General features: G+C 44.1%; 2 protein-coding genes across 2 annotated transcripts; one reads left to right on the plus strand and one right to left on the minus strand.

Moving 5' to 3' along the window:
* Window positions 1–669: 669 nt before the first annotated feature.
* On the minus strand, window positions 670–13,620 carry lin54 (lin-54 DREAM MuvB core complex component). Its single transcript, XM_083929402.1, has 14 exons — window positions 13,521–13,620; window positions 9,425–10,194; window positions 8,114–8,225; window positions 7,870–8,000; window positions 6,926–7,081; window positions 5,188–5,383; window positions 5,017–5,093; window positions 3,812–4,006; window positions 3,630–3,721; window positions 2,835–2,906; window positions 2,581–2,683; window positions 2,353–2,490; window positions 2,034–2,236; window positions 670–1,506 (listed from the first exon to the last, which is right to left on the minus strand). The coding sequence occupies exons 2-14, from the start codon at window positions 10,172–10,174 to the stop codon at window positions 1,305–1,307; spliced, it is 2,427 nt and encodes an 808-aa protein (XP_083785528.1). The 5' UTR covers window positions 10,175–10,194; window positions 13,521–13,620; the 3' UTR covers window positions 670–1,304.
* A 1,985-nt stretch (window positions 13,621–15,605) lies between these two features.
* cops4 (COP9 constitutive photomorphogenic homolog subunit 4 (Arabidopsis)) lies at window positions 15,606–22,687 on the plus strand. The gene is made up of 10 exons (XM_083930345.1): window positions 15,606–15,691; window positions 16,822–16,901; window positions 17,006–17,157; window positions 17,259–17,362; window positions 17,457–17,610; window positions 17,745–17,895; window positions 18,001–18,171; window positions 19,256–19,371; window positions 20,416–20,500; window positions 22,027–22,687. Exons 1-10 carry the CDS (start codon window positions 15,618–15,620, stop codon window positions 22,158–22,160), a joined length of 1,221 nt encoding a protein of 406 aa, XP_083786471.1. The 5' UTR covers window positions 15,606–15,617; the 3' UTR covers window positions 22,161–22,687.
* Window positions 22,688–23,195: the final 508 nt, after the last annotated feature.

Genomic DNA, 23,195 nt, shown 5'->3' on the forward strand with positions numbered 1-23,195 from the left:
TTGTTCTGCTATGAAATGTAAAAACGGAGGTCATGTCCTGTATTTGCTCCTGACATGTGCCTGTGATATCAGACCAGCCTCTGACAGATCAGGTAACTCATTTGCTCTGTCCGTGTTTGAGATTAACCTGCTCTTTAAGGCAGCAACCAACAATTGTTTTCTCCATTATTAGATTGGTCGTTTGGTCTTTTTAACGTCAGAAAATGGTGAAAAATGTGGATCAGTGTTTCCCAAAGCCTAAGACGACGTCCTCAAATGTCTCGTTTCATCCACAACTCAAAATACATTCAGTTTACTGTGAAAGAGGAAGAAAGAAAAATGAAAATATTCACATTTAAGAGGCTGGAATCAGGGAATTTGGACGTTTTCTGGAAAAAACAAACAAACATTGAAAACTTAAAACATTGAACATAGTAGTTTCAAACTAAGCTTTGCCGCTCAACTGCTCTTAGATCATCGTTCAACAAGTAAAGTAGGTCTGACATGCTTTTCCATTCATGGTGTATTTAATGTACAGTAGCATTGTGATGGATGAAACAGAAAACGGCACCAGAAGAAACAAATCACACCATGTTCCAACTGTTCTGAGCAGTGCTCTGTGTGTGTGTGTAATGCATTATGTGTGTGCATTCATCTTACGATTACCTTTAGGGATGAAACCTAATATTGCCTCTATTCATTTTCATTCAAAACAATTGAGCCTAGCCTTGGTTAATAATTAACAGTTTGCAGCACTATAAGCCACACGATATTAGCGCTCACGATGATTACAAATACGTGTCAAAATAAATATCAAAAGATACATGTTCTGTTTGTCTACGTAAGCACAAATGATTACATACAAATGAGAGGCGTTCCTTTTGTAGAAAACCTCAGAAAAAAGGGGAAATTATCAAAGAAAAGAGAAGTTCGGAGGACACAAACAGATCAGAAGGGAAAATAAAGAGAAGGAAAGGGTTAAATCTCTGTTTCACACTCGCTCGCTCAGTCATGTCTGTCCACAAGTGTGAGAACAGCTTTGAAGGTCTATCAGAGGCGATGCACTCTGTCCGTTTGTCCTTTAGAGTGGGTGAACAGTGCAAACGTCTGTTGCATCTTTATTATTCCAGCCGGCCGTAGCCCTCCTAACGCAGGGGAATCTACGGTTAGGACATTGTTCTGCCCTTTGACGAGGGAGACGACCTGTTTCCCTGCAGGAGAGAAAGCCCGGGGGGTCCGAGACAGGGAGTGCACAGTGACCCCGTGCCTCTCGGCCCCCACAGCTGGGTCCGGGTTCGCGGGCGGAGAGAGCCAGGGTGCTCGGCCTAGCAGTTGATGGAGGCACAGTCTGCTTTGGCTTTCCCCGCGGAGCTGATTATCCTCATGAGGCAGTGTCCGAACTCCTCCAGGATCACCCTCTCTGCTTCCACCTGAGGCTGGTGAGTCTGTTCGGCCTTCTTGGCCTGTTCCAGCAGACACTCGCACGTCGCTTCGAGCACCTCCTTTGTTACGAACGTATACGGCAGCCTGTGGGGGAAAGGGACACAGGGACTTAGAAAGCACATCATCCTATCGTAGGCATGTGGGTCAGTGTCTCCAGTAAAAGAGACGTGTAGGTGCATTTACCAGGAGCAGCAGCTTTCAGCTATTTCAGAAGATTATTCAGTTCCAAGAAACGATGAAGTTTAAAAAAGACATACTGTATCTTTGCTATTCCCACGGACGTATAGTTATGTATATTTACATATTATGATCCAGATAAAAGCAGTACACATCTGTTGTCAGTCTGCACAGGGTCGAGGTCAGAGCCCCTGCCCCTCAAAAGATCTCCGTACGGCCCTGCACCACACATTGCTACCTGGTCTGTGGGAAACACTGCAACACCTGAGTGAAGGTTCCCATCCTACAAACTTAAGAGCCCAAAGGCGACACCTAGTGGACACTTTGGCTTCTTACATACAATAAAACCTTAAAATGGCTCCTGCAACATGCGTTTTTAAAGGGAAACGTTGGATGACGCTTTACTGTTGTAGGAGAGAAAAGTGTTACGGTACCTTCCCCCTCCACTTGAGATCACAGGCGTCGTCCGCATGAGCAGGTCTGAGATCTGCGACGACAGCTTGGTCTTAGCCGCGGTCTGCTGCTGTACCCGCACTTCTGCCGCGTCCGCCAAGTGCATCAGTGTCTTCCTCTCTGGGCTCTCCTCGAAGTTCTTGCAGCCGATGCACTTACAGATGGACGAGCACATGATCTTCGCCTTCGAGGTGAAACGAAAACAAATGAATGAACGTTAGCAACGTTGACGGGCAGAAAGGTTCACAAATGCATTAAAACAGCTCCTGCCAACGACCGCAGCAGGGAGGGGAACCCCACCTCGTAACACTCGCAGTAGTTCTTCAAGCAGCCCGATCGTTTGCAGTTGCAGCCTTTGCTGTGCCGGCGGTCCGACTCTCCCTCTTTGCCTTTACCAATTTTAGGTTTGAAGGCCTCTGGATTCCGGTCCAGACAGGTCTGTGAAACACACATTTTCTCTTTGATTCATCCACGCGACAGGAAAGCAACTCAGCCCGGTAACGCACCTCACAGAGACCTCTGCCTCACCTTTATAGCCTTGAGTCGTTCCGTTTCATGTTCCAGGTTATTGAAGCAGTTGTTGCAGTTACAGTTATTGCAGAACTCTCCGTTTGCAAAGCAGTCGCAGTATCTGGGGGAAGAAAAACAAACGTGTACTACTCCCCACACTCACACAGAAGTGGACTGACACAATAACGCATTGACCAGGTCAGGCTACACCTGCATACTTCTGCCCAACACGTAGACACGAGTAAAGACGGCTGAACCGCAGTCGTACTTACAGTTTGAGACACTGGGACTTGGTGCAGTTGCAGGGTTTCCTCGGCCTTGAGGTGGTTTCTGCTGTTGACAGTCTGTGAGACAATACATGATACTTTGATTAAAATTAAATCAAAGCACGTTAAACTGATCATTTTTTAAAAACAGTATAATCTTTTATTTAAGGGTGTATGCAGGAGTACATTTGAAGAACTCATCGAAAGATCTGGGCGATGATAAAATGACATTTTACCTAGAATTTCATTTCACCAAGCAAGAACACACCTGATCCAACAAATCAACTGTGTGAAGACAATTCAGGTGATTGCATGACTCAAGTCAGGTGTGTTTACTGGATCACTGACACCCCTGATATACAGGGTCCCTGCACATTTTCCAAAGTCAAATTCAAGCACTTTTAAAGCATTTCAAGGTGCATGTTCATGCTTTTCCAGCACCATACAGCTGTTGTAAGCCACATATTTATACACAATACTCAGTAAACGTATTATTGCACTTGTTCATCACGTTAAATTAGAATTAATTGTCCAGTAACCAACCAACATGATGATTTGAGACAGCTTTCTACAGAAGGATGACTATTAGAAGGAAAACTAACTACACAGAAATAACATTTTTCAAAAATGAAATAAGCAGATCTTCTTCTGTGTTGTATCATATGTGCCATCGTCATATAACAGAACATTTCAAGCTACTTTCAAACCTTGAAAGCACCACATGCAAATGCAGGTGTTTTAAGGATTCCCAGCACCCGTACGAACCCTGCATGTAAGAACTACCATCAGGTCCCTCCTTACCCATTGAGTGGCAGTTTGGCCTGAGTCTGGATTGCAGTGGACGCCTGGAAACCGGAGCTGCTGGCGAGGGTCACAAATGGAGACTGCTGGAGCTGCAGATACCAACAGAAGATGCTCAATAAATGATTATATATAAAAAAGGTAGTGAATAAAAAAAAATATTAAAAAAACACACCACTAACCTGTGTGACATACTGTGCTGGCACCACTGCATAGCCCACGTTCCCGCCTCCCGGAGCTGGTGCCAGAACGGTGCCTGGAGGGAGGTTGGTGAAGTTAGGCTGGATCTGGGGTAGAGGCGTCGCAGGCATGATCAGGCGTTGCTGGGTCTGAGTGGTGGTCACCATCGCTGCTGATGTTAAGGGCTTTGGTGCCATCTACAGGGAATACAACGCATAAACGTAAGACATTGCACAGAATAAGCAGTTTGAATAACCAAAACAGTCTTTTCTATCGGGTGTAGCCAGAAGATATTCGGGGCAACGCTTCCTCTTCATTGTTTATGGTTAACCTGACTGGTTTGTTTCAGGGAGCTATCCGAGGAACAGTCAATAGAATCTGATTGAGAAAGGGCAGGCACGGGAAAGCGCGGGCAGGCGCGGGCAGGCGCGGGCAGGCGCGGGCAAGCGCGTTTAAAACACAAGTGACAGGTGATGGGGATGAACCACCTGCCTCTCAAATTCTCAACAAAGTCAATCAGGAGAAGAGAAAAAACATTTTCCATTGCGAAAAGCCTCCAGTGTCGTTCTCTCCTCAGTGAAGACAACTGATAAAACTGAGGCTATTGCAGGATCTAAGCTAACCTCTTTATGAGCAGACGTAGTTTTAAACGAGTGGTCGCTTCACGCGTCGTCGTCAGCTCAGCAGCTATGTCATACGTACTGTTTCTCTGATGCCCTCACTCATTTATTTACAGTATGCAGTGTAGACCTTTTTGTGTAGTAGTGGTATGTTGTTGCACTATGTAGTGAATTGGGCCCAGTCAGACTTATTTTCAAACGTCTGCATTTCCAGTGTTTTATTCGTCAAATGTTACGTCAACAGACTGATGAGTCACGAGAGGTAACAGCGGTATATGTACGGTTTCTCACTGATGTGCAAACAAGAGGTGGATTGTAGCAGGAAGTGCTATCGTGGTTTTATTTTGGTCCATGTACGCATCTGACCAGCATCCAGACCAGTCCCAGCCTGGTCCTGGTCCAGTCCCAGCCTGATGGGTACATGAACTGATGAAGCCTCTTGGATGAGAGGTGAAACGTCTTCCAGGACAACCAAATCTAGTTGCTTTTGACTGAAATTGCTTTGGGGATTACATTTCCAGGATTTGCTGCTGTAAAAAGGCTTTACCTATTGACCTTCCTATGGTGGATCTGTTCATAGAGGTTACCTGTTTGATGGTTTGATGTGCTGGGACGATGGGGACAGACATCCTGACTGCTCCGGTACTCACCACCATGGGTTTAGCTGTGGGGCATTAACAAGTACAAGTTGCTACAGAGGAGTGATCCAGGTTTATTACCAGAAAGCAAATAAACAAAAAAAACTCCCAGAAGGTCACCTGTCTGTATGGTGCTGGTGCTGGGACCACTGGGCTGTCCCGTGCTGCTCGCTGTGGTCGCCGTGACAAGGCGGACGTAGTGGAACCTGCTACCTGGAACCTGAATCTGCTGCACGTTAGGCTGGGTGGCCAGCGGGATGATGGTCTTGAACTGGGAGGGGCCGACTCCTCCCACAGTCTGCACTGGTTTAATAGTCTGAAAGAGTTCAGATACAACATCATCATATTTCACCTGCTTATGTGACTCGTTCCAGTGACTGGTTGATGCGAGGAGTCTCTAAACTAGTTCTTAGAAAATTATAGGTCAAATTCAAACCATGCTGCCAAACTACTCCACTTCTGAATGTAACTGTTTCTAACCATGTTTTGGTTTAATCTGATGTTTTTCTCATGAATTATATTTGTTTTGTATTGTACTCTCGATATCATTGAATATGAGATCATGCCCTCAATGATTCCTCCAGATTAAATAAGGTTGAATGAAGAAAAATAACAGGTGCAGAAGCCAGTGTAGGAAATTAAGGTGAAGTGGTTAGCACTGTCGCCTCACAGCGAGAAGGTTCCCGGTTCGCGGCTGGGGCCCTGCTGTGTGGAGTTTGCATGTTCTCCCCGTGTCTGCGTGGGTTTTCTCCGGGTTCTCCGGTTTCCTCCCACAGTCCAAAGACGTGCAGGTGTTGGGTTCATTGATGACTCTAAATCACCCGTAGGTGTGAACGGTTGTCTGTCTCTGTTCGTCTCTATGTGTCCTGTGATAGACTGGCATCCTGTCCAGGGTGGACCCCGCCTCACGCCCGATGTCAGCTGGGATCGGCTCCAGCCCCCCACGACCCCGACAGGGACAAGAGGCTGATGATGAATGAATGACTGTAATCTATATTATATATAGACACATTCTCCCTCAAACTTATTTAGGGGGGACTCTGGAGGTTTCTCTTCATTTCCTTTTTATCCCTAATTATTTCTTTACCATATTTAACAACTCCTGACATTAAATGAATATAAAATAATACAAATTAAGACAGACAGACAAACAAGATATAAAACGGAAAAGTAATATTTCTCTCCTTTTCATACAGTGGGGTTGAATCAGGGTCAGCAGGCTAGGTCGTGGTAGGAAGTCCATAAAAGGTTTCCGTCTTCTCAGAAATATGTCCAACTTATTCCCCTCCTGAGATCTGACACCAATGCCTGTTCACCCAGTGGAGACCGACCTCTGCTGGTGCATGCTGTGCACTACATCACCTCAATACAGCGTCTCCGTGTGAGTTTAAGAGAGAGGAGCGTCTGTAATTTTGACTGTGTTGAAAATCATACCATCTGCATTTCTAAATTCCCTGATAAACTGTAAAACCTTGATACCGCCCAGAGCCATAGGATCACAGTTAAAGTAAAACGCAGACAACTGTCAGTGATGTGTGAAGAACCACGGGTGAAATCTGATTGAATGGCCGCAGAAAAACAGATGAAGCTGTTTTCTTTGTCTACTTGCATCTCATTATGCTGCTCTCCTGTGCACGCTGTGCTGTTAAATGCATTGGTCACGATTCCGCATGCTACTGAGGAATTAATTGACTGATTTATAATCCTGTAAAACAAGAACTTACTTCCAACTCCTCATTGAGGTAAACAAGCTGTTTTAATGTGCACACTTGTATTGTGACACACTGAGGTGACCGTCACTTTAGCGACGCAGGAGGAGAAGGGATCCAAAGAAAGTATAGAGCAGCTGGGATCCTACCTGTGTCGTGGTTTGGTTTGTGGCCACCTTGACCGGAGATCCAGACGTGGACTGTTGGACCGTGAGGATCTGCTGGCCGAGTGCTACATTGACAGGCAGCGTCACTGACTTCTGGGAGGCGCTGGAGGTCGGGGAAGCCACAGATACAACGGTCACCTGGCAGAGACAGACAAGGAGAAAGCAGCAGGATCAGCCAAACTCATGACCTGATCCAACACAAGATAGATAGAACAATGTCCTCACGCAATGTTCAACTAACAACCTACTTAAGTTCTCATTGTTGCAATGAGGAATCTGGAGGTTACTGCCAATATAGTTGTCAAACATTCAAAAATTAATGCTGCGTGTGCCGGTAGAAGCTGCATGAAAAGACAGCTGAGATGCAGCCTGAAGTATTACAGACCTTTGCTCTGTGGTTATTTTGACTGGGTGAACGTAATAAATTGAATGATTGCTGTGCTCCGTGTGGGTGTGTCAGCTCCTGGGCTTTGGTTGTGTACACCTGCTGACTGAAACGCCCTCCAGGCACTCTCAAATGGAGCATCGTTAAGGTAATGCATGGCACCTGTGTCTCTTCTGAGTCAAAAAGAGGCTGTGGAGTAGACAAGAGCAGCGGCAGCAGGGGGGTTGTGACAGAAAGCTGCGGTCAAAACAGTTTTTCAGCCTCTCTGTTTTAAACCAGCCTTCAGTCTGCACAGGGAGACACATATCAGGGCTTTGCTGAAGAGTGTCCTAGGGAATTCAGGCCCAAAATGGTCTTGATTCTCGTGTCGTGTGCGAGTACACGAGCACTTAAAAGACGCAGTGATGGTATTTCAAGGCATCCTGCAGCTTATTGATATTGAATTAAACCGAGAATAAGCACGAAACACCAGACCAAGATAACAAAAAAGCAGCAAATGAATCCTTTATTTGGTAATGGAGGATCAGTGTGTAGGATTTACCTTGCTGGGAGTCTTAAGCGGTGAAATGGCGATCTTTTTGCCGGAGATACTCTGTATACTCGCGTTGTGAGGCTCAGACAGAGTAATGGTCCTCGGGGGCATCCCTGGGGAGTTGTGTGTAAGGGGTCGTCCTACAAACACAAGATTAGCGAAAAAAGACTTTACAGCTGAAACAAAATTGAAAACTATTTTTAAAACACTATGAAATAACAACAACAACAACAAATAATGCAAATAAGCTCACCTGCAATAACGGGAGACACTGAAGTCTGAGGACTCAGGGCTTTGCTGTTAACAGTTTTTGTGATGATGAACTTGATTGGTGCAGCTGAAGATGCTGGCGTTTTCTTTGCAATCTGCGGAGATATTCAGAATTATTACATTCAAAAATACAAACAGTTCCCATCTGCAAGTTATTTATAGTTGAATCTTAGGCCTGGGCTTCTAGGCTTAGTCCACACGAACACGGGTAGGAGTATTTTTGAAACCGAACTTATATGTCCCCCGTTTAAAAAAGAAACCCCATCCACAACACCGGTGTGATAAAAAAATATGTCCATCCACATGAAACCGCAAAATCCGCCTCAAACAGTGTCATGCACATGCCAAAGCAGTAGGTGGTGATGACACTCCTAACAGAAAGGCCATTTTACCCGATCACAAGACTGGAAAAAGTTCATACTGGAAAAACAACAATGTTAAACCGAGGCCCGGCGGATTCCTCTGTGTGGACTGACGGCGAGTTTGAGTCACTTCTCACTGTCACTCATGAATTTAAACTCAGCAAAATTCAGGACAATGTGGATTGGGAGTCATGTTATTCCAAGTACGGCGATATACAAGCTCTCCGTGTCTCCATGGATACAACCTACTGTTTATCGTCAAACAATGTGGACTAGAAATTGCAGTTTTCCACGGTTTTCCTGTCCACACATGACTGCTGAAACTGGACTTTTCAAAAAAAGTTCACCCTGGACTCTGGTTACAATAAACTCAGTTCACACAGTCCACAGCCCACAACTGTGGTTACGTGTGGATGAAAGGCTGAACCGTGCAGAGAAACATTAAAAAATGTCTGCGTTTGTATGGACGGCCACTTCCAATATCTTCTAGTTTAATTTGTTTTCTCCCTGTGTTGATTTAAAACATGTATACCTCACTGAGCCTGGTCATTTCCACTCATCTTTCAGTGGGTAATGCCCAGTTCACACAACTTTATTTTTAATTTTCCACTCACACTCAATTTGTTGAGCTCCAGATGAGAGGCAAATCGGCCCTCAAGCATTATTTGTTAACTCTTCAAAGCCCATCCCTTGCAGATGACCTATATCATCAGGTAGGAAGATTTTGGTCTTATCACACAGCCCTATTTTCTAAGAAATTGCTAATTAATAGTTTAATAGTGTGATCAGATTTAGGGATTAAAAGTACTATTTGTATTAGTAGTTAATTTAACACTAATATGTGGCAAATAATTAAATTCCAATGATATTAAAATGTCAAATAATAGCAGCAAAAATGTGTTTAAATATGGCATTATAACACAAAACATTACCTGCAGGGTCTTCAGCTGCTGGGCCTGTAATGTGGTCACCTGATTGGCGGCGCTCCCTACCACTGGCTTCAGCTCCGACCTCCCACCGATAGTCACCACCTTGAACTGCGGCGCTTGAGATTTGGCGTCTCCTGAAATCTGGGAAACGCCAGGCTTTGCGCCCGTGTGGGGCAGCTGCAGCACTATAGGCTGCCCCGACTTTCCTATCGTCGTCACCAAAAGTTTTTGTCCTTCCTGCTTGATGACCTGGTGTGACGTCCCTGCGGACTTCGCCGCTTCCGTGGCTTGAGATGAGGCCACCTTGTTGAGAATGAACTGGTGGTTTGCAGCGGAGATGGTAAACGGAGCCGTGGACTTCTGTAACCCACTCGTAAAGATACTAGTCCCGGTCAAACTATCTGTAGTTTTGGTGGTGGCTATCGAAGTAGCCATGGCTGGTTTGAGGGTAAGAAGGGAGGACGATGCGCTGGAAATTGAGATGGGAAGCTTACTTCCCGAGCTGATGCCGAGTGTGGCGTCTGTGGAGGTGGTGAGAGCCTGAGTGTTTTCTGCTGAGGCGGCGTTTGAACACAGGCTCAAAGTTTCTGAAACCATGGGTGCGTCTGTTTCCATCGGGACCGGCGTGTCGTCGCTGAGCCCCGACTGGAGCGTGGTGCCGTCGGGTTGGGAGTGAGGGAGGTCCTCTATGGCCTCGGTATCCATGATCTCGTCAGGAAGGAGGCTGTTGAGCTCTGGTGACACCACGTCCATGCTTGCAACGTCTCAGCTTTCTGTTAAACCGAGAAAGAACAATGCAAATATTATTCATCGGGGCTGTGAAATGTGTCAAAGCGTGCACGTTTTTCCACTGAAAGCATAGAAAGTGTAGCTAAATACATCAGAGGCTTTTAAAAGATGTTCATTGTTATTGATCCATCGGACAGACAGTGGCAGCTGCAAAATACTGCTGTTGGTTGATGAAGCCCGGAGTGGTTTTCCCAGGTTTCTATGGTCATCTGCAGGTCTGCTTTCTGTGCACAGAGTCAGAACTAAACATGGAGAAGCAGCGTTTGGTTTTAATCTGAAACAAACTCCAAGAAAACTGAAGGTCCGCTGCAACTTTAATGTCCTCAACTGAGGCTGAAGGGGGGCGGCGGTAGCTCAGTCCATAGGTGACTTGGCTGGAATCGGAGGGTCGCTGATTCCAATCCCTGTGTGGACCATGAATGGAGCGTGGACTGGTGGCTGGAGAGGTGCCAGTTCATCTCCCGGGCACTGCCGAGGTGCTGTTGACTAAGGCACCGAACCCCCAACTGTTCGGGGCGCTGGTCACTGGCAGCCCCCTCGCTCTAACATATCTCCATTAGTTGCATGTATGTAGGTCCTGTTTGTGCATGTGTGTGTATTTCGGGCCTGTGTGTGTTTGTGTGTTTGTGTGTGTGTGTGTGTGTGTGTGTGTGTGTGTGTGTGTGTGTGTGTGTGTGTGTGTGTAACATGAAAAAATAGAGTGAAAATTGAATTTCCCCATTTGCGGGACGAATAAAGGAATTCTTCTTCTTCTTCTAAGACTTTCCTCTTTTCTGCTGCGTTTGATTAAAGCAAATAATTATTCACTTCTTACACTGCACTGCAGCGTTGCCTGACTTTTATACTCGTCGTAATCTTTTTCTAGGGCCGACCAATATTGTATTTTTTAGACTGATTCTGATTTTAGAGGAGGAAACTCACATATTATATAAATGCCAGCCGCTGAATGAAATCAGACATTTTCTATGTTACTCAGACGGCTGCTGTCCTCAACAAATAACTATATTAAAGTATATTTAACACCAGTATGCATTATATTTACACATTGTATCGCATTGTAAACCAATTGTAAATGAACACTTCATAGAATAAATCAAAATAAATAAATGGATAAATAATAATGTATGTTCAGTATCAGCCAATCGTTTGACATTTACATAGAAAATAGCTATTGGGCTCTATTTTAAAGTCACAAAGTATCATTAGATCTCTGTAATAAGTCAAAATGGTCTAATAATATCAACTTTAATTGACTATTCTCTTAGACTTTATTATTTTTATGTCCTTTTAAGGTTGAATCCTAAACACTTTGGTGCTGAAATCTGCTATTTCCATAAATTTACCTTTGCTTAAGAACATTTAAGTGCAACTATTTGCACCAGATTCAAAAGTATGCATTTGCGACACTAAATGCATCATACACACAACACACCACTGACATCTGGGGATTATTTTTACACACAGTTCATGCATTTACTTGTGATAAATAAGATTTATAATTAAAAATACATATGCACCATTAATAAATGTGCATAACTGGACTATAATGCATTGATTTGCAAGTAAATAAACAAACATGCAGAGGTAGTGAAAGCTAACGAGTTAGCCTTATTAACAGCAATAATGCCCCGTGTGACAACTTTATTAAGGTACCTGTAGTTTCCAGTAATCGCGTTATGTTTAATCAATGGAGAAGCGTGTGTGTGTGTGCGTGTATGTGTGTGTGTGTGTGTGTGTGTGTGTGTGTGTGTGTGTGTGTGCGTGTGTGTGTGCGTGTATGTGTGTGTGTGTGTGTGTGTGTGTGTGTGTGTGTGTGTGTGTGTGTGTGTGTGTGTGTGTGTGTGTGTGTGTGTGTGTGTGTGTGTGTGTGTGTGACACAACCTGACAGCTGATGCTGGGTTAACTAGGCCGCAGCGATCATCTCAGGCGTATCTTTGTCCTGCTGCACTCAACATTAATCCACATTTATGAACCCTACACACACACACACACACACCATACTGCACACACACACACACACACACACACACACACACAGCTAACTACTCTGTCTGCGCTTCCCTCGGATTAAAGCTAACAAAAGAAACAGTGCTTTTATGTGCAAACACACACACACACCCCACAGAAGTGAGCTCAGTTGGTGCAGAGAGTGAGACCACAGCGACCGGCCGTTTGCGGGCTGCGTTACTATTTCAGGCTTCAGGGTTGGATTTCGAAAGATCCGCCATTTTTACCTCGTCATCAACTCTGTTAGCTCTGCCGGCTAACACTACTGAGCTACTGGGAATAAGGGAAATGCATTACTGAGAGTCAGCTAAAAAAAAAACACACAAAAAACCCCCGCAGACCCACAACAACAAAACAGACACGCACACGAGAGCTGCAGATAACACTTGCTGGTAACTGTGGGCTGTAAGATAAGTAACTAACTGTGTGTAGCAGGTAAACAAAGCTAGCCTGCAATAATGCCTGCTGTCACCCGAGACAACCATCTGGGTCCATAACATGGTGTACACTCAACACAACTGCACCTGCAGGTTTATCTAACTGCATCTATAATAACCTGTGTGCCTGGATCCTGTTAGCATGGCCTTGCTGCAACAGTGTCTCACACACACACACACACACACACACACACACACACACACACACACACAGTTGACTTATTATTAATCACTGTGTTTTACTGTCATTTAACTGTTTTAGCTAATTTTAACTGTTAATGTGTTCATTTTACATTCAGTATTTTGCATCTGTTATTGATGTTTTTGCTAATTGCACTGACCCTCTCCTGTTGTAACACTGTACATATCGTTTTATTATCATATCCTAATTATTAATGACACCTTTTAAGTCCTATTATTCTGACTCTTTGCAAAATCAGTTTCTTTACTATAAAAACACTATGTTTACTGCTGAAGTGATATGAAAACAACCCTAGGTGTAAAACAAAAGGTAACTTATGGGCTAATGTTTTGACAGCATGTACAGAAGGAACCAGATATGGTGCAGAAGTTAGCTTCTACTTTTCATTTAGCAGTGTATATTTGCACCATTAAGTGAGTCAAGGGTCTGTCAGCACACATGTTACTGTCTCAGGTAACCCCCCGAGCCCCTGTGCTCTCGATTCACGTCTAACCATCTTCAGCAACTGTACTAGCAAACTTCGCTAACCCCCCAAGCTAAGCTAAGCTAGCACAACACTATATCTCAACACTGAACACTTCTTCTGTAAAGTGTAACCCTTTCCACCGGGATGCAGTGGAGCTTAAACATCAAATGGGTCAACACACTTAATAGTCTCGCTTACCCGGGTGCTCGTTTTTTAAAGCTCGGTAACGTTTCCAGATAAAACAAGCGAAAGGAAAAAGGGTGATTGTTCAAAATACCGCGCCGAGCGCCATTCCTCCCTGACATTTCACGAACCGACCACGCCCTCATCACGCTACGTCACTGACACGTCATTCTTAAAGGGGTAGCACCACTTTACCGACAATTTCCTATGTTGACTATGTTGACTCTTTATTAAAAGCTTTATTTCTTTAGGGGTACATAAGGAAAGTATTGCTTTTCTATTAAAAATATATATATTTAGTCTGAATTAATGTTTTAAAATTGTTTTGACGGGTTTAGTAGCTCAGTCCATAGGTGACCTGGCTGGGAACCGTAGGGTTGCTGGTTCAAGTCCCTGTGTGGACCATGTATGGAGCGTGGACTGGTGGCTGGAGAGGTGCCAGTTCATCTCCTGGGCACTGCCGAGGTGCTGTTGAGCAAGGCACCGAACCCCCAACTGCTCGGGGCGCTGGTCACTGGCAACCCCCTAGCTCTAACATCTCTCCATTAGTTGCATGTATATAGGTCCTGTCTGTGCATGTGTGTGTATTTCGGGCCTGTGTGTGAAACATGATTAATAATAAGAGTGAAAAAATTCAATTTCCCCGTTGCAGGATGAATACAGTTCTTCTTCTTCTTCTTCTTCTTCTTCTTCACAATGGCCATCTGTCCAGTTCTGTTTACATGGTAGCAGCCAATAGCGTTGGGCGTTGCTGGTTGCCAGGGTTGTCTGTTGTTGGGTGCAGCTACTGTAGGCTGGCACTGGGTGAAATGCAGTTTGCCAATCCTGCAGCTGCTTAGTTGACCCAGCAGCTGAGTGAGCGGAGACGGGTAAGAACCAGAGTCAATATAGGCCGAGCATTCACTCCATGGACTGAAAATACACGTGAAAATGGCTAAGTTTCTCCTCGATTGGTAACATCACTTTCATGTTTTCGTAGCTCTAACAGCCAGTGGTGTAGTGGAGGGTATATGCAGGTATACAGAGTTGATCCACCTCTTGTTCTGGCAGTTTACCCACTTATCAGCCTGAAATACACTGGTATATATATGATTACAGTCTTCTATTTCAAAATAATGGTGTCTTGTAAGCCTGTTAGGGCTGGACATATTATTTTTGTGTGACACTATAATAAAAAGATGTAAATTTACCCATTTACTTCATGGTTACATACTCCTCTAACACATAGTACCCCAACCTCATCAACGAGATAGATAGATCGATAGATAGATGGATCGATAGATAGGTAGATGGATAGATGGATAGATGGATAGATAGATAGAAAGATAAATAGATAGATGGATGGATATATAGAAAGACAGATAGATAGATGGATGGATAGATAGATAGATAGATAGATAGATAGATAGATAGATAGATAGATAGATAGATAGATAGATAGATAGATAGATAGATAGATAGATAGATAGATAGATAGATAGATGGATAGATGGATGGATAGATGGATAGATAGATAGATAGATAGATAGATAGATAGATAGATAGATAGATAGATAGATAGATAGATAGATAGATAGATAGATAGATAGATAGATAGATAGATAGATAGATAACTTTATTTATCCCAGAGGGGAAATGAGGTCATCGTAGCAGCGGTACAAAACATTCAGAAATACAAAATATAAACTACAATAAGAGTACAGTATCGCAGATTTAAAACACTATATTACAATATATAAGTGGATTCTAAGGTGCAAGATAACGAGAGAAAGATGCATTTTTAAAGACAGTAGAAGGATTTAAATAGTAAGTCACTTGTATGATGTGAGTGTGTTTCCTGAGCGTTGCTGTGAAGCGTCGTAGAGTCTGATGGCAGCAGGTAGGAAGGACTAATACACTCACCTAGCATTGCCTATTTTAAAAAGGGGGTTTGCAACAGAATAAGGAAACATCAACACAAAACAAGGACCAGTTATTTTACTGAAAAAGTCATTGGGGGAAGTCTTCCATATTAAATCTGTGCTGGTCGTTGGAGGACCGACTGAGCTCGCTCCCTGCGCCGCTCTTGGCAGACCGGAAGTGTTGTTGTTGACACTTCGACAGGCGACAACAATGGCGACCGACGTGAGGCAGGAGCTCGCTCAGCTCATGAATTCAACCGGATCCCATAAAGATCTCGCTGCCAAGTAAGTATCGCCATCTATAAAACCACACACTGCTTTCTAATATTCGGTGTAACGTGTTTTTCCAAATGTAGAAATCGTTTGCGCCGCGGTAACTGTCAGACCCAGCTAGGCTAACGTTAGCTTCCTAGCTACATTAGCCATACATTTAGCTAGCTATTTAAACGTTAATTGTCTGTAAATGTCCGTTAAAGCTCTTTATTTTACAGATTCCCATTGACACTGGGGCACCACATTTAGCCAGCGAGTCTAATACTAACCTCACCTTTATTGTATCACATTAGCATCCAACAGATACTGTTATTTTATATTATTTTAAACAAGCTTTGTTGTCAACACACTATTGTCACACTACAGAAAAGTAACATTACTGGGAGTTTTTACAATGTGCACATAAATGTACAGCTTACAATTTTAGTTAATAACAATAAACAGCCAGCTTAAATCATCTGGTAATGTTTTCTATAATGTTCCTCATATTAGATGTCTTTAAAGCTTTTTTATTTTTTAATACTTTGAATACAGAGTCAATCTTTTGCAAACCCCTCATTATACACACAGCTCACACATGCAATTCAAGGCATAGCTCAACTCACAGTCCACAGTCTTTACCGTACAGGGAGCCAAGTCCCCACAGAGTCAACTACCCCCCCCCCAGACCCCACGCCCCCAGGTTAGACTCAAGTGTGTGTTTGTGACAGAGCCGTGTGGACGTATCACGTTTATACAGTCTCAGTCTGTTAAAGAAGGAATACTTTATTAATCCCGCAAGGGGAAATTCAATTTTTTCACTCTGTTATTTTTCATGTTACACACACACACACACACACACACACTCACACATGCACAAACAGGACCTATATACATGCAATTAATGGAGAGATGTCAGAGCGAGGGGGCTGCCAATGGATCGGCGCCCCGAGCAGTTGGGGGTTCGGTGCCTAGGATATTAACTGGCTCCTCTCCAGCCACCAGTCCAAACTCCATTCATGGTCCACAAAGGGACTCGAACTGGCGACCCTCCGGTACCCAGCAGAGTCACCTATGAACTGAGCTACTGCCGCCCATTTATGAGTTGCACTGACTTCCATTAAAACAGTTATGTAGTTTCTAACCCGTACAACCTTCTCTAGATATCGACAGATTCTGGAGAAGGCCATTCAGTTCACAGATGCAGAGCAACTGGAATCCTTGAAGGCCTTTGTCGAAGCAAGTATGCTGGACCTTTTTATTCTTTTTCATCCTTGGCATTTTCCCGCGTGCTCCGTATACCTGGATGCAAACAGGATACCTTACCTCAATGTCTTCCTTTTCCAGTGGTCAATGAAAATGTAAGTCTGGTCATCTCGAGGCAACTGCTCACCGATTTCTGCACACATCTGCCCAACCTGCCCGACGCCACGGCTAAAGCAGTGTATCACTTCACCTTGGAAAAAATTCAGCCGAGGGTCATCTCCTTTGAGGAACAGGTGAACTGTCTCATGGCTCTACTGGATGGTTTTTTGTTGATCATTTAGTTCATTCGCTTCATTATTGTATTGCATAATTAAACTTGTCCTTACATCCTCAGGTAGCCTCAATCAGACAGCACTTAGCAACCATATATGAAAAGGAGGGAGACTGGAGAAATGCAGCCCAGGTTTTAGTTGGTATTCCCTTGGAAACAGGACAGAAGTAAGTAAGCTGCTCACAGATCTATTCCCTGCTCACAGATCTATTCCCTTTTAATGTTTGTGATATTGAAATACCTTTTTATTTTCTCCCTTAGGCAATACAATGTCGACTATAAGTTGGATACATACCTGAAAATTGCCCGTCTCTACTTAGAGGATGATGACCCGGTGCAGGCAGAGGCCTACATCAACAGGGCGTCATTGCTTCAGAATGAGTCCTCTAACGAACAGCTGCAGATACACTATAAGGTGCACAAGCCGCATCTGCATGACTTTTGAATTAAATGCAAACAAGAGTGCTTAAAATAAACATTATAAGGAGTTTGCAGCAAACAATATCCGTAGTTGCTTGGATCAGTGTTTCATGTTGCTTTAATTTTCAGGTGTGCTATGCCAGAGTCCTAGACTTCAGGAGGAAGTTCATTGAAGCCGCACAGAGATACAACGAGCTGTCTTATAAGTCAATTGTCCATGAGACTGAACGTCTGGAGGCACTGAAACATGCCCTTAACTGCACCATACTGGCCTCTGCAGGTAGCACCAAGACTAATGTGCTAAGGTTTACATTTTCAAGGAGAATCTAAATGACAAACTTCGTGTTTCATACCAAAAGTGTGTTTTTTTCCCCTTCTTTTTTAGGCCAGCAGCGTTCCCGTATGTTGGCCACTCTCTTTAAGGACGAGCGCTGTCAGCAGCTGGCTGCCTACGGTATTCTGGAGAAGATGTACCTGGACCGTATCATCAGAGGAAACCAGCTGCAGGAGTTTGCTGCCATGCTGATGCCTCACCAGAAAGCCACCACAGCAGATGGTGAGTGGAGATCGCCGGCGCTCCGCAGCCCGAGCTGCTAAGTTGTTGGGCTGGTGATGAGCCGCACGAGCCCTGAGTGGCATCCTGTGGGTTGTATCTAGAAAAACAACATAACTTCAATGGATTTAATCTATCATTTAACCATAAGATGAGGATGTTGTTTAGTGCAGTTTAGGATATTAGAGGCATATGCCATCAGTGAATGAAGGTCGTTTTTCACCTTTTAGTGCAGATTGAGCTTTTAGAAGGTAATTGTTTGTGTCATGTTTTACGCATTAATGCTGAGGATGCAGTATGAAGTGAATTAAATCAGCAGCAGACACTAATTTCAAGCCCCCTTTTAAAACAAGGCAACAGTGTCACATGTGACCCAACAGACTTGTCTAAAACAGTATAAACCATCGCGTTATTGACCAGATGCAGACGAGGATATATTTGGATGCAGTGAATGAGTGTGCAAGTGTGCTCTTATGCACCTGTCGACATATCACTCCTCAGTCTTCTACTGTTATTAATGATCAGAGCTAATTGGAGCGCGTACATGACCACAGTAGCGAACAAATGTGGCTTCTGTGGAGGAACGTGTACTACTTTGCTTTCTGCACAGAAGGAAGAAAAAAATCCGTCTGGATGTCTGTCATAAATATGCTGACACATGTGGACATGTCAGCTTTACTGACTAAATCAGCTTCTTCAGCTTTCTCTTGTCCTTTCATATTAAAGTGTCCCTGTCAGACCGTAGCTGGCACCGGATGCATTTTGGCTTTCAGGCGACATATCCCAGAACGCAGGATGCCTAATATCAATGTTGTGTAGCTCAGAGCGCATCTGCTCACGTACATGTGCGGACCATTCTGCAGCTCTTGTGTGCAGCCTGGGACTGAGCAGTGCTGGGCATGTTTGTGCTAAACCCAAATTGTGTTTCCAAGCCTGTGTTTCTGTTGATCAGTGGCATAAAAATCTTGTACAGGCTGAATGTGTCCGATACAAGACTCAGAAGGAGTGTGTGTCTCTGTCTGTGACATGTGTAATGTACAGTAAGAGGTAATGTAATTGAAGTTGTCTGCTCTCTCTCTCTCTTCAGGGTCCAGCATCCTTGACAGAGCTGTGATCGAACACAACCTTCTGTCTGCTAGCAAACTCTACAACAACATTACTTTTGAAGAACTAGGAGCACTGTTGGAAATCCCCCCAGCAAAGGTGAGACAGTGCTTAGATTTATACTTTCTATGTTTGAGATTTTTAGCCTTTTATGCAAACAAATTGAATTACTGAACTGTTACTTCAAGAACATTTTGTTGTAGGGCGCACTCACACTGTCCTTCCGTCCCGTGCCCCGTGCTTTAGGGTCCTTGTCCCCCCCTCCAGGCCCGTTTGTACTCACACTACCTGGGCCTCGGCGAATGCTTCTTGCTGCCTATACGTCATCACGCCGTAACACGTCACACGCATTGATGACGTCATGGCGATGCGTGGCTTTGTTTCCAGATCTTTCCGTAGACCTCAGAGTTTTTGTGCGTCTTGTCGACTGTTTTTGAATCTTTTCATCGACCAAATCTGCAGTAAACACTCCACCTCCGCATCACACCAACGTGAACCTTTCACCGCCATTGTTTGAAATGTCCGCGCATGGTCCCTCCTTCTTTTTTCTACGTCCCAACAGGCGCACAGAAATGACGTCAGAACCGCCGTAGGCCTCGTGCTCGTACACGTGCGCACGCTCGTGCTCGTACATGTGCAAACGTGCTTTACGAAAGCCCACCTCTCTCAAACGGGCCGTGGACGGCAAGCGTGCCGCTCCTAGATGTGGTACGGTTTCACTCACACTGGTCAAAGGAACTAGACTTTAGCTGTGGAACCAGTTTGGGCACGGTACAGATGGAAAGTGTGAGTGCGCTCTCAGTTGACAACTACTAGACTAAAAGACAAAATGAATGAAAGTATTAACTTACACAAATCTTGGTCATTTTTTGACTGAGAACGTTTGCATTTCAAAAGCCACTGTTAAGAAAAAGGCTGGAAGCTATTGGTCCTTGTAGCCCTCTCCTGTGAAAATCATGAACTATATTAAAGCAACCCAACTTATTTTTCAAATCAGCTCTGTGGGGAAATTTATAAGACTCAAAAAAAACATTTTCTGTTTTTAATAAATATGCTTTTTTTTTCCTCTCAAATATCATTTATGTGGCTGTTTATTTTCCATAATGTACGTTGAGATGTTTTGCTTCCTTTGTTCGTCTTTAGGCTGAGAAAATTGCTTCCCAGATGATCACTGAAGGACGCATGAACGGCTTCATCGACCAGATAGACAGCATTGTACACTTTGAGAGTGAGTTAGCATTCTTCCCTGTTTTTGTGCACAAAAGTCCAGTGTTTTTGTTGATTTAAAGTGACAGTTATAACCCATTTAAATCCAGCACAACTGCAAACACGTTATTGTCCATTGTGTGAAATTATTTGTAGATTTAATTATTAAGTTCACCTCCAACAATAAGGCAATGAGTATCAACCACACTTACAAGAGGTTGGTGTTCAGTATCTAAGTAAGTACTCTGGGATCCACCATGGTTACACCAATAACAGGTGTGAGACAAGGGTCTCTACGATTGGTCAGGAAAGGGACGACCACGACCACCCGGGTGTCAGGGTCCCATCACTGCCAATCCGAGCTGGAGCTGATAGATACCTTAGACTACTACAGAGTCATTTGTCCTGGGAATGAATGAAGATTGTACCCTTTTCTTCCTCCCCAACCGGTGCAGACAGATGTGCGTCCTCCACAGAGCTGGGTCTGTCTGACGTTCCTGTCTGTTATAGTGAAGGTTTTCGTCTCCACCGTACTCTACGGGGGAATTGTTGGATCTCTGTAAATCATAAATAAGTCATAGAGTGTGGTCTTTACCTACTCTGTAAAGTGTCCTGAGATAACTTTTGTTATGATCGACACTATAAATACAATTGAATTGAATTGAATTAACCTTTCCTACTATAGAAAAGCCAGAAGCCAGGTGTTAGTGGGAGTTAGTGTTATGTTTTTTTGTTTTTTTTACCAGTGAGAAATGGGCTAAACTGTTTTTCTGCTGTATACAAAACACTAGACCCTACATTGAAGTACATTTATTTTTGACTTTCATTACAAGTTGTATGTTTAACTTACAGGATCTAACTTGGTTGTTGAAAGGCACAGACGAGAGGGTCCAAGCTAACCATGTGTCTGCAGCCAGTAGGAGGCAGCATCTTCATACAGGAAGGAAGAGAAAGCCTTAAAACACCTTCCATGCTTACGCTGTGATAGAGTCAGTGTTGGACAGATTACTCAGAAAGGATAATAAGTTACTTTGAACTTTTTACCCCTTTAAAAAGTAATAATATTACATAATCAGACGAACCCTGCAGCCTCTCAATCCTGACGGGACACAGTTTATTCTCCCCCCCCCCCTCTCTCTCTCCCCCCCTCTCCCCCTCTCTCTCTCTCTCTCTCTCTCTCTCTCTCTCTCTCTCTCTCTCTCTCTCTCTCTCTCTCTCTCTCTCTCCCTCTCCCCCCCCCCTCTCCCCCCCTCTCCCTCTCCCTCTCTCCCCCCCTCTCTCTTTCCCCCTACTCTCTCTCCCTCTCCCCCCTCTCCCTCTCCCTCTCTCTCTCTCTCTCTCTCCCCCTCTCTCTCCCCCTCTCCCTCTCCCTCTTTTCTGGTAACACGGCGCTGATTGGATTGGTAGCTGGAATATAATTAGAAGCTGCAACTCCTCACACTACTCGTTACTGCCAACACTAGATGGAGCAGGCATTACAAGTTACACACAGTTTAAACATGTGTATGTGTCGTTTACATCTTTCCTTTCTTCTTTTATCTCTGCCAGCACGGGAAGCCCTTCCTACCTGGGACAAACAGATCCAGTCTCTGTGTTTCCAAGTCAACAACCTCCTAGAAAAGATCCGGTCGGCCGCTCCAGAGTGGGCCGCCCAGGCCATGGAAACCCAGATGACCCAGTAAACATCCCCAGAAAGATCCCTTTAACTGTTCCCCGTTGTAAAGCATCGTCTTCCTGGTCAAAACCGTCACCACTTCAGTCCCAGTAATGGAAACGCTCGAGGAGAAACCCTCCGGTATCACCATCACGTGTTTGAATTCATCACAGAATACTGTTTTATTGCTTTCGCCCACAGGGAAAGTAGTTTCTCAGTATTTCAGTTTCTGGCGTAGACGTGTTCGCGGGAGGACTACAGTGTAACTCGTAGGTGTGACGTCATATTATTTACTTGGCATGTTAAAAATGTGGACGTGATTATTCCCAAAATGTTGACTTGTGATATAAACAGAAGTGAAAGAACAACTGGGATGTTTAAGCCGTTTGCGTTCCAACACGTTATGCTGTTTTTAACTCAACGTAATTACACAGCCATGTCTGTCAAATGGTTCTGGATTCATGGCGTCATGTGAAACTTTTTCAACCCACACGTGAAAACTCAGCAAAGAGAATTAAATTCAAAGCGGAGAGGAAAAAAAAAAGGCTCAGCGTCATGGTCGTGTCATTCCAGTTCATTTTCTGCTTCAGTACCAACTCATTAAAGTGTTGATGTGCATTTTTAAATCAGAATTCATGCGACAAAGTCATAAAAAATGCACCGTACTCTGTTTTCCTGCAGCTTTCTCAGCGCGGTCCTCTTATTGGTTGATCAGTGAGAAATGAATCGTGCATATTCTTCTTGAGTGGGTCGGAGTACTTGATGATGCAGGCAGAACATTTGAATGCAAGTTTGAGCTGTTAGAGCTCTGGAAAAGGCCAAACAAACATCAGAATTAGAAAATAATCCCTCCTCCTGCAGTTCTCTCGGACACGTATGTCACCGCTGTAAAGAATGAGACTAGTGTCAGGTGTAACTGATATCTTATTTATGGCTGTGTTCCATTTAGATGTTAGCAGCAGTGCTAACATGCTCACAGTGATAACACTTAAAGTGGAATACCGGCGCAAAATCATCCAGTGGTCTTTTTAAGCACTTACATTCATCAAATAAGCCGTCGAGA

This window comes from Echiichthys vipera, assembly GCF_963691815.1.
Source record: "Echiichthys vipera genome assembly, chromosome: 16".
In the NCBI taxonomy this organism is placed as follows: Eukaryota; Metazoa; Chordata; class Actinopteri; order Perciformes; family Trachinidae; genus Echiichthys; species Echiichthys vipera.

Bases quoted from the DNA above. Each gene is read 5' to 3' on its own strand.
- cops4 (XM_083930345.1), top strand. From the start codon at position 15,618: ATGGCGACCGACGTGAGGCAGGAGCTCGCTCAGCTCATGAATTCAACC. The intron at 17,896-18,000 runs GTAGCACCAAGA...CTTCTTTTTTAG, and splicing joins CACCATACTGGCCTCTGCAG to GCCAGCAGCGTTCCCGTATG. The intron at 18,172-19,255 runs GTGAGTGGAGAT...CTCTCTCTTCAG, and splicing joins GAAAGCCACCACAGCAGATG to GGTCCAGCATCCTTGACAGA.
- lin54 (XM_083929402.1), bottom strand. From the start codon at position 10,174: ATGGACGTGGTGTCACCAGAGCTCAACAGCCTCCTTCCTGACGAGATC. The intron at 8,226-9,424 runs GTAATGTTTTGT...ATATCTCCGCAG, and splicing joins AGCAGCTGAAGACCCTGCAG to ATTGCAAAGAAAACGCCAGC. The intron at 5,384-6,925 runs GTAGGATCCCAG...GAACTCTTTCAG, and splicing joins CAAACCAAACCACGACACAG to ACTATTAAACCAGTGCAGAC.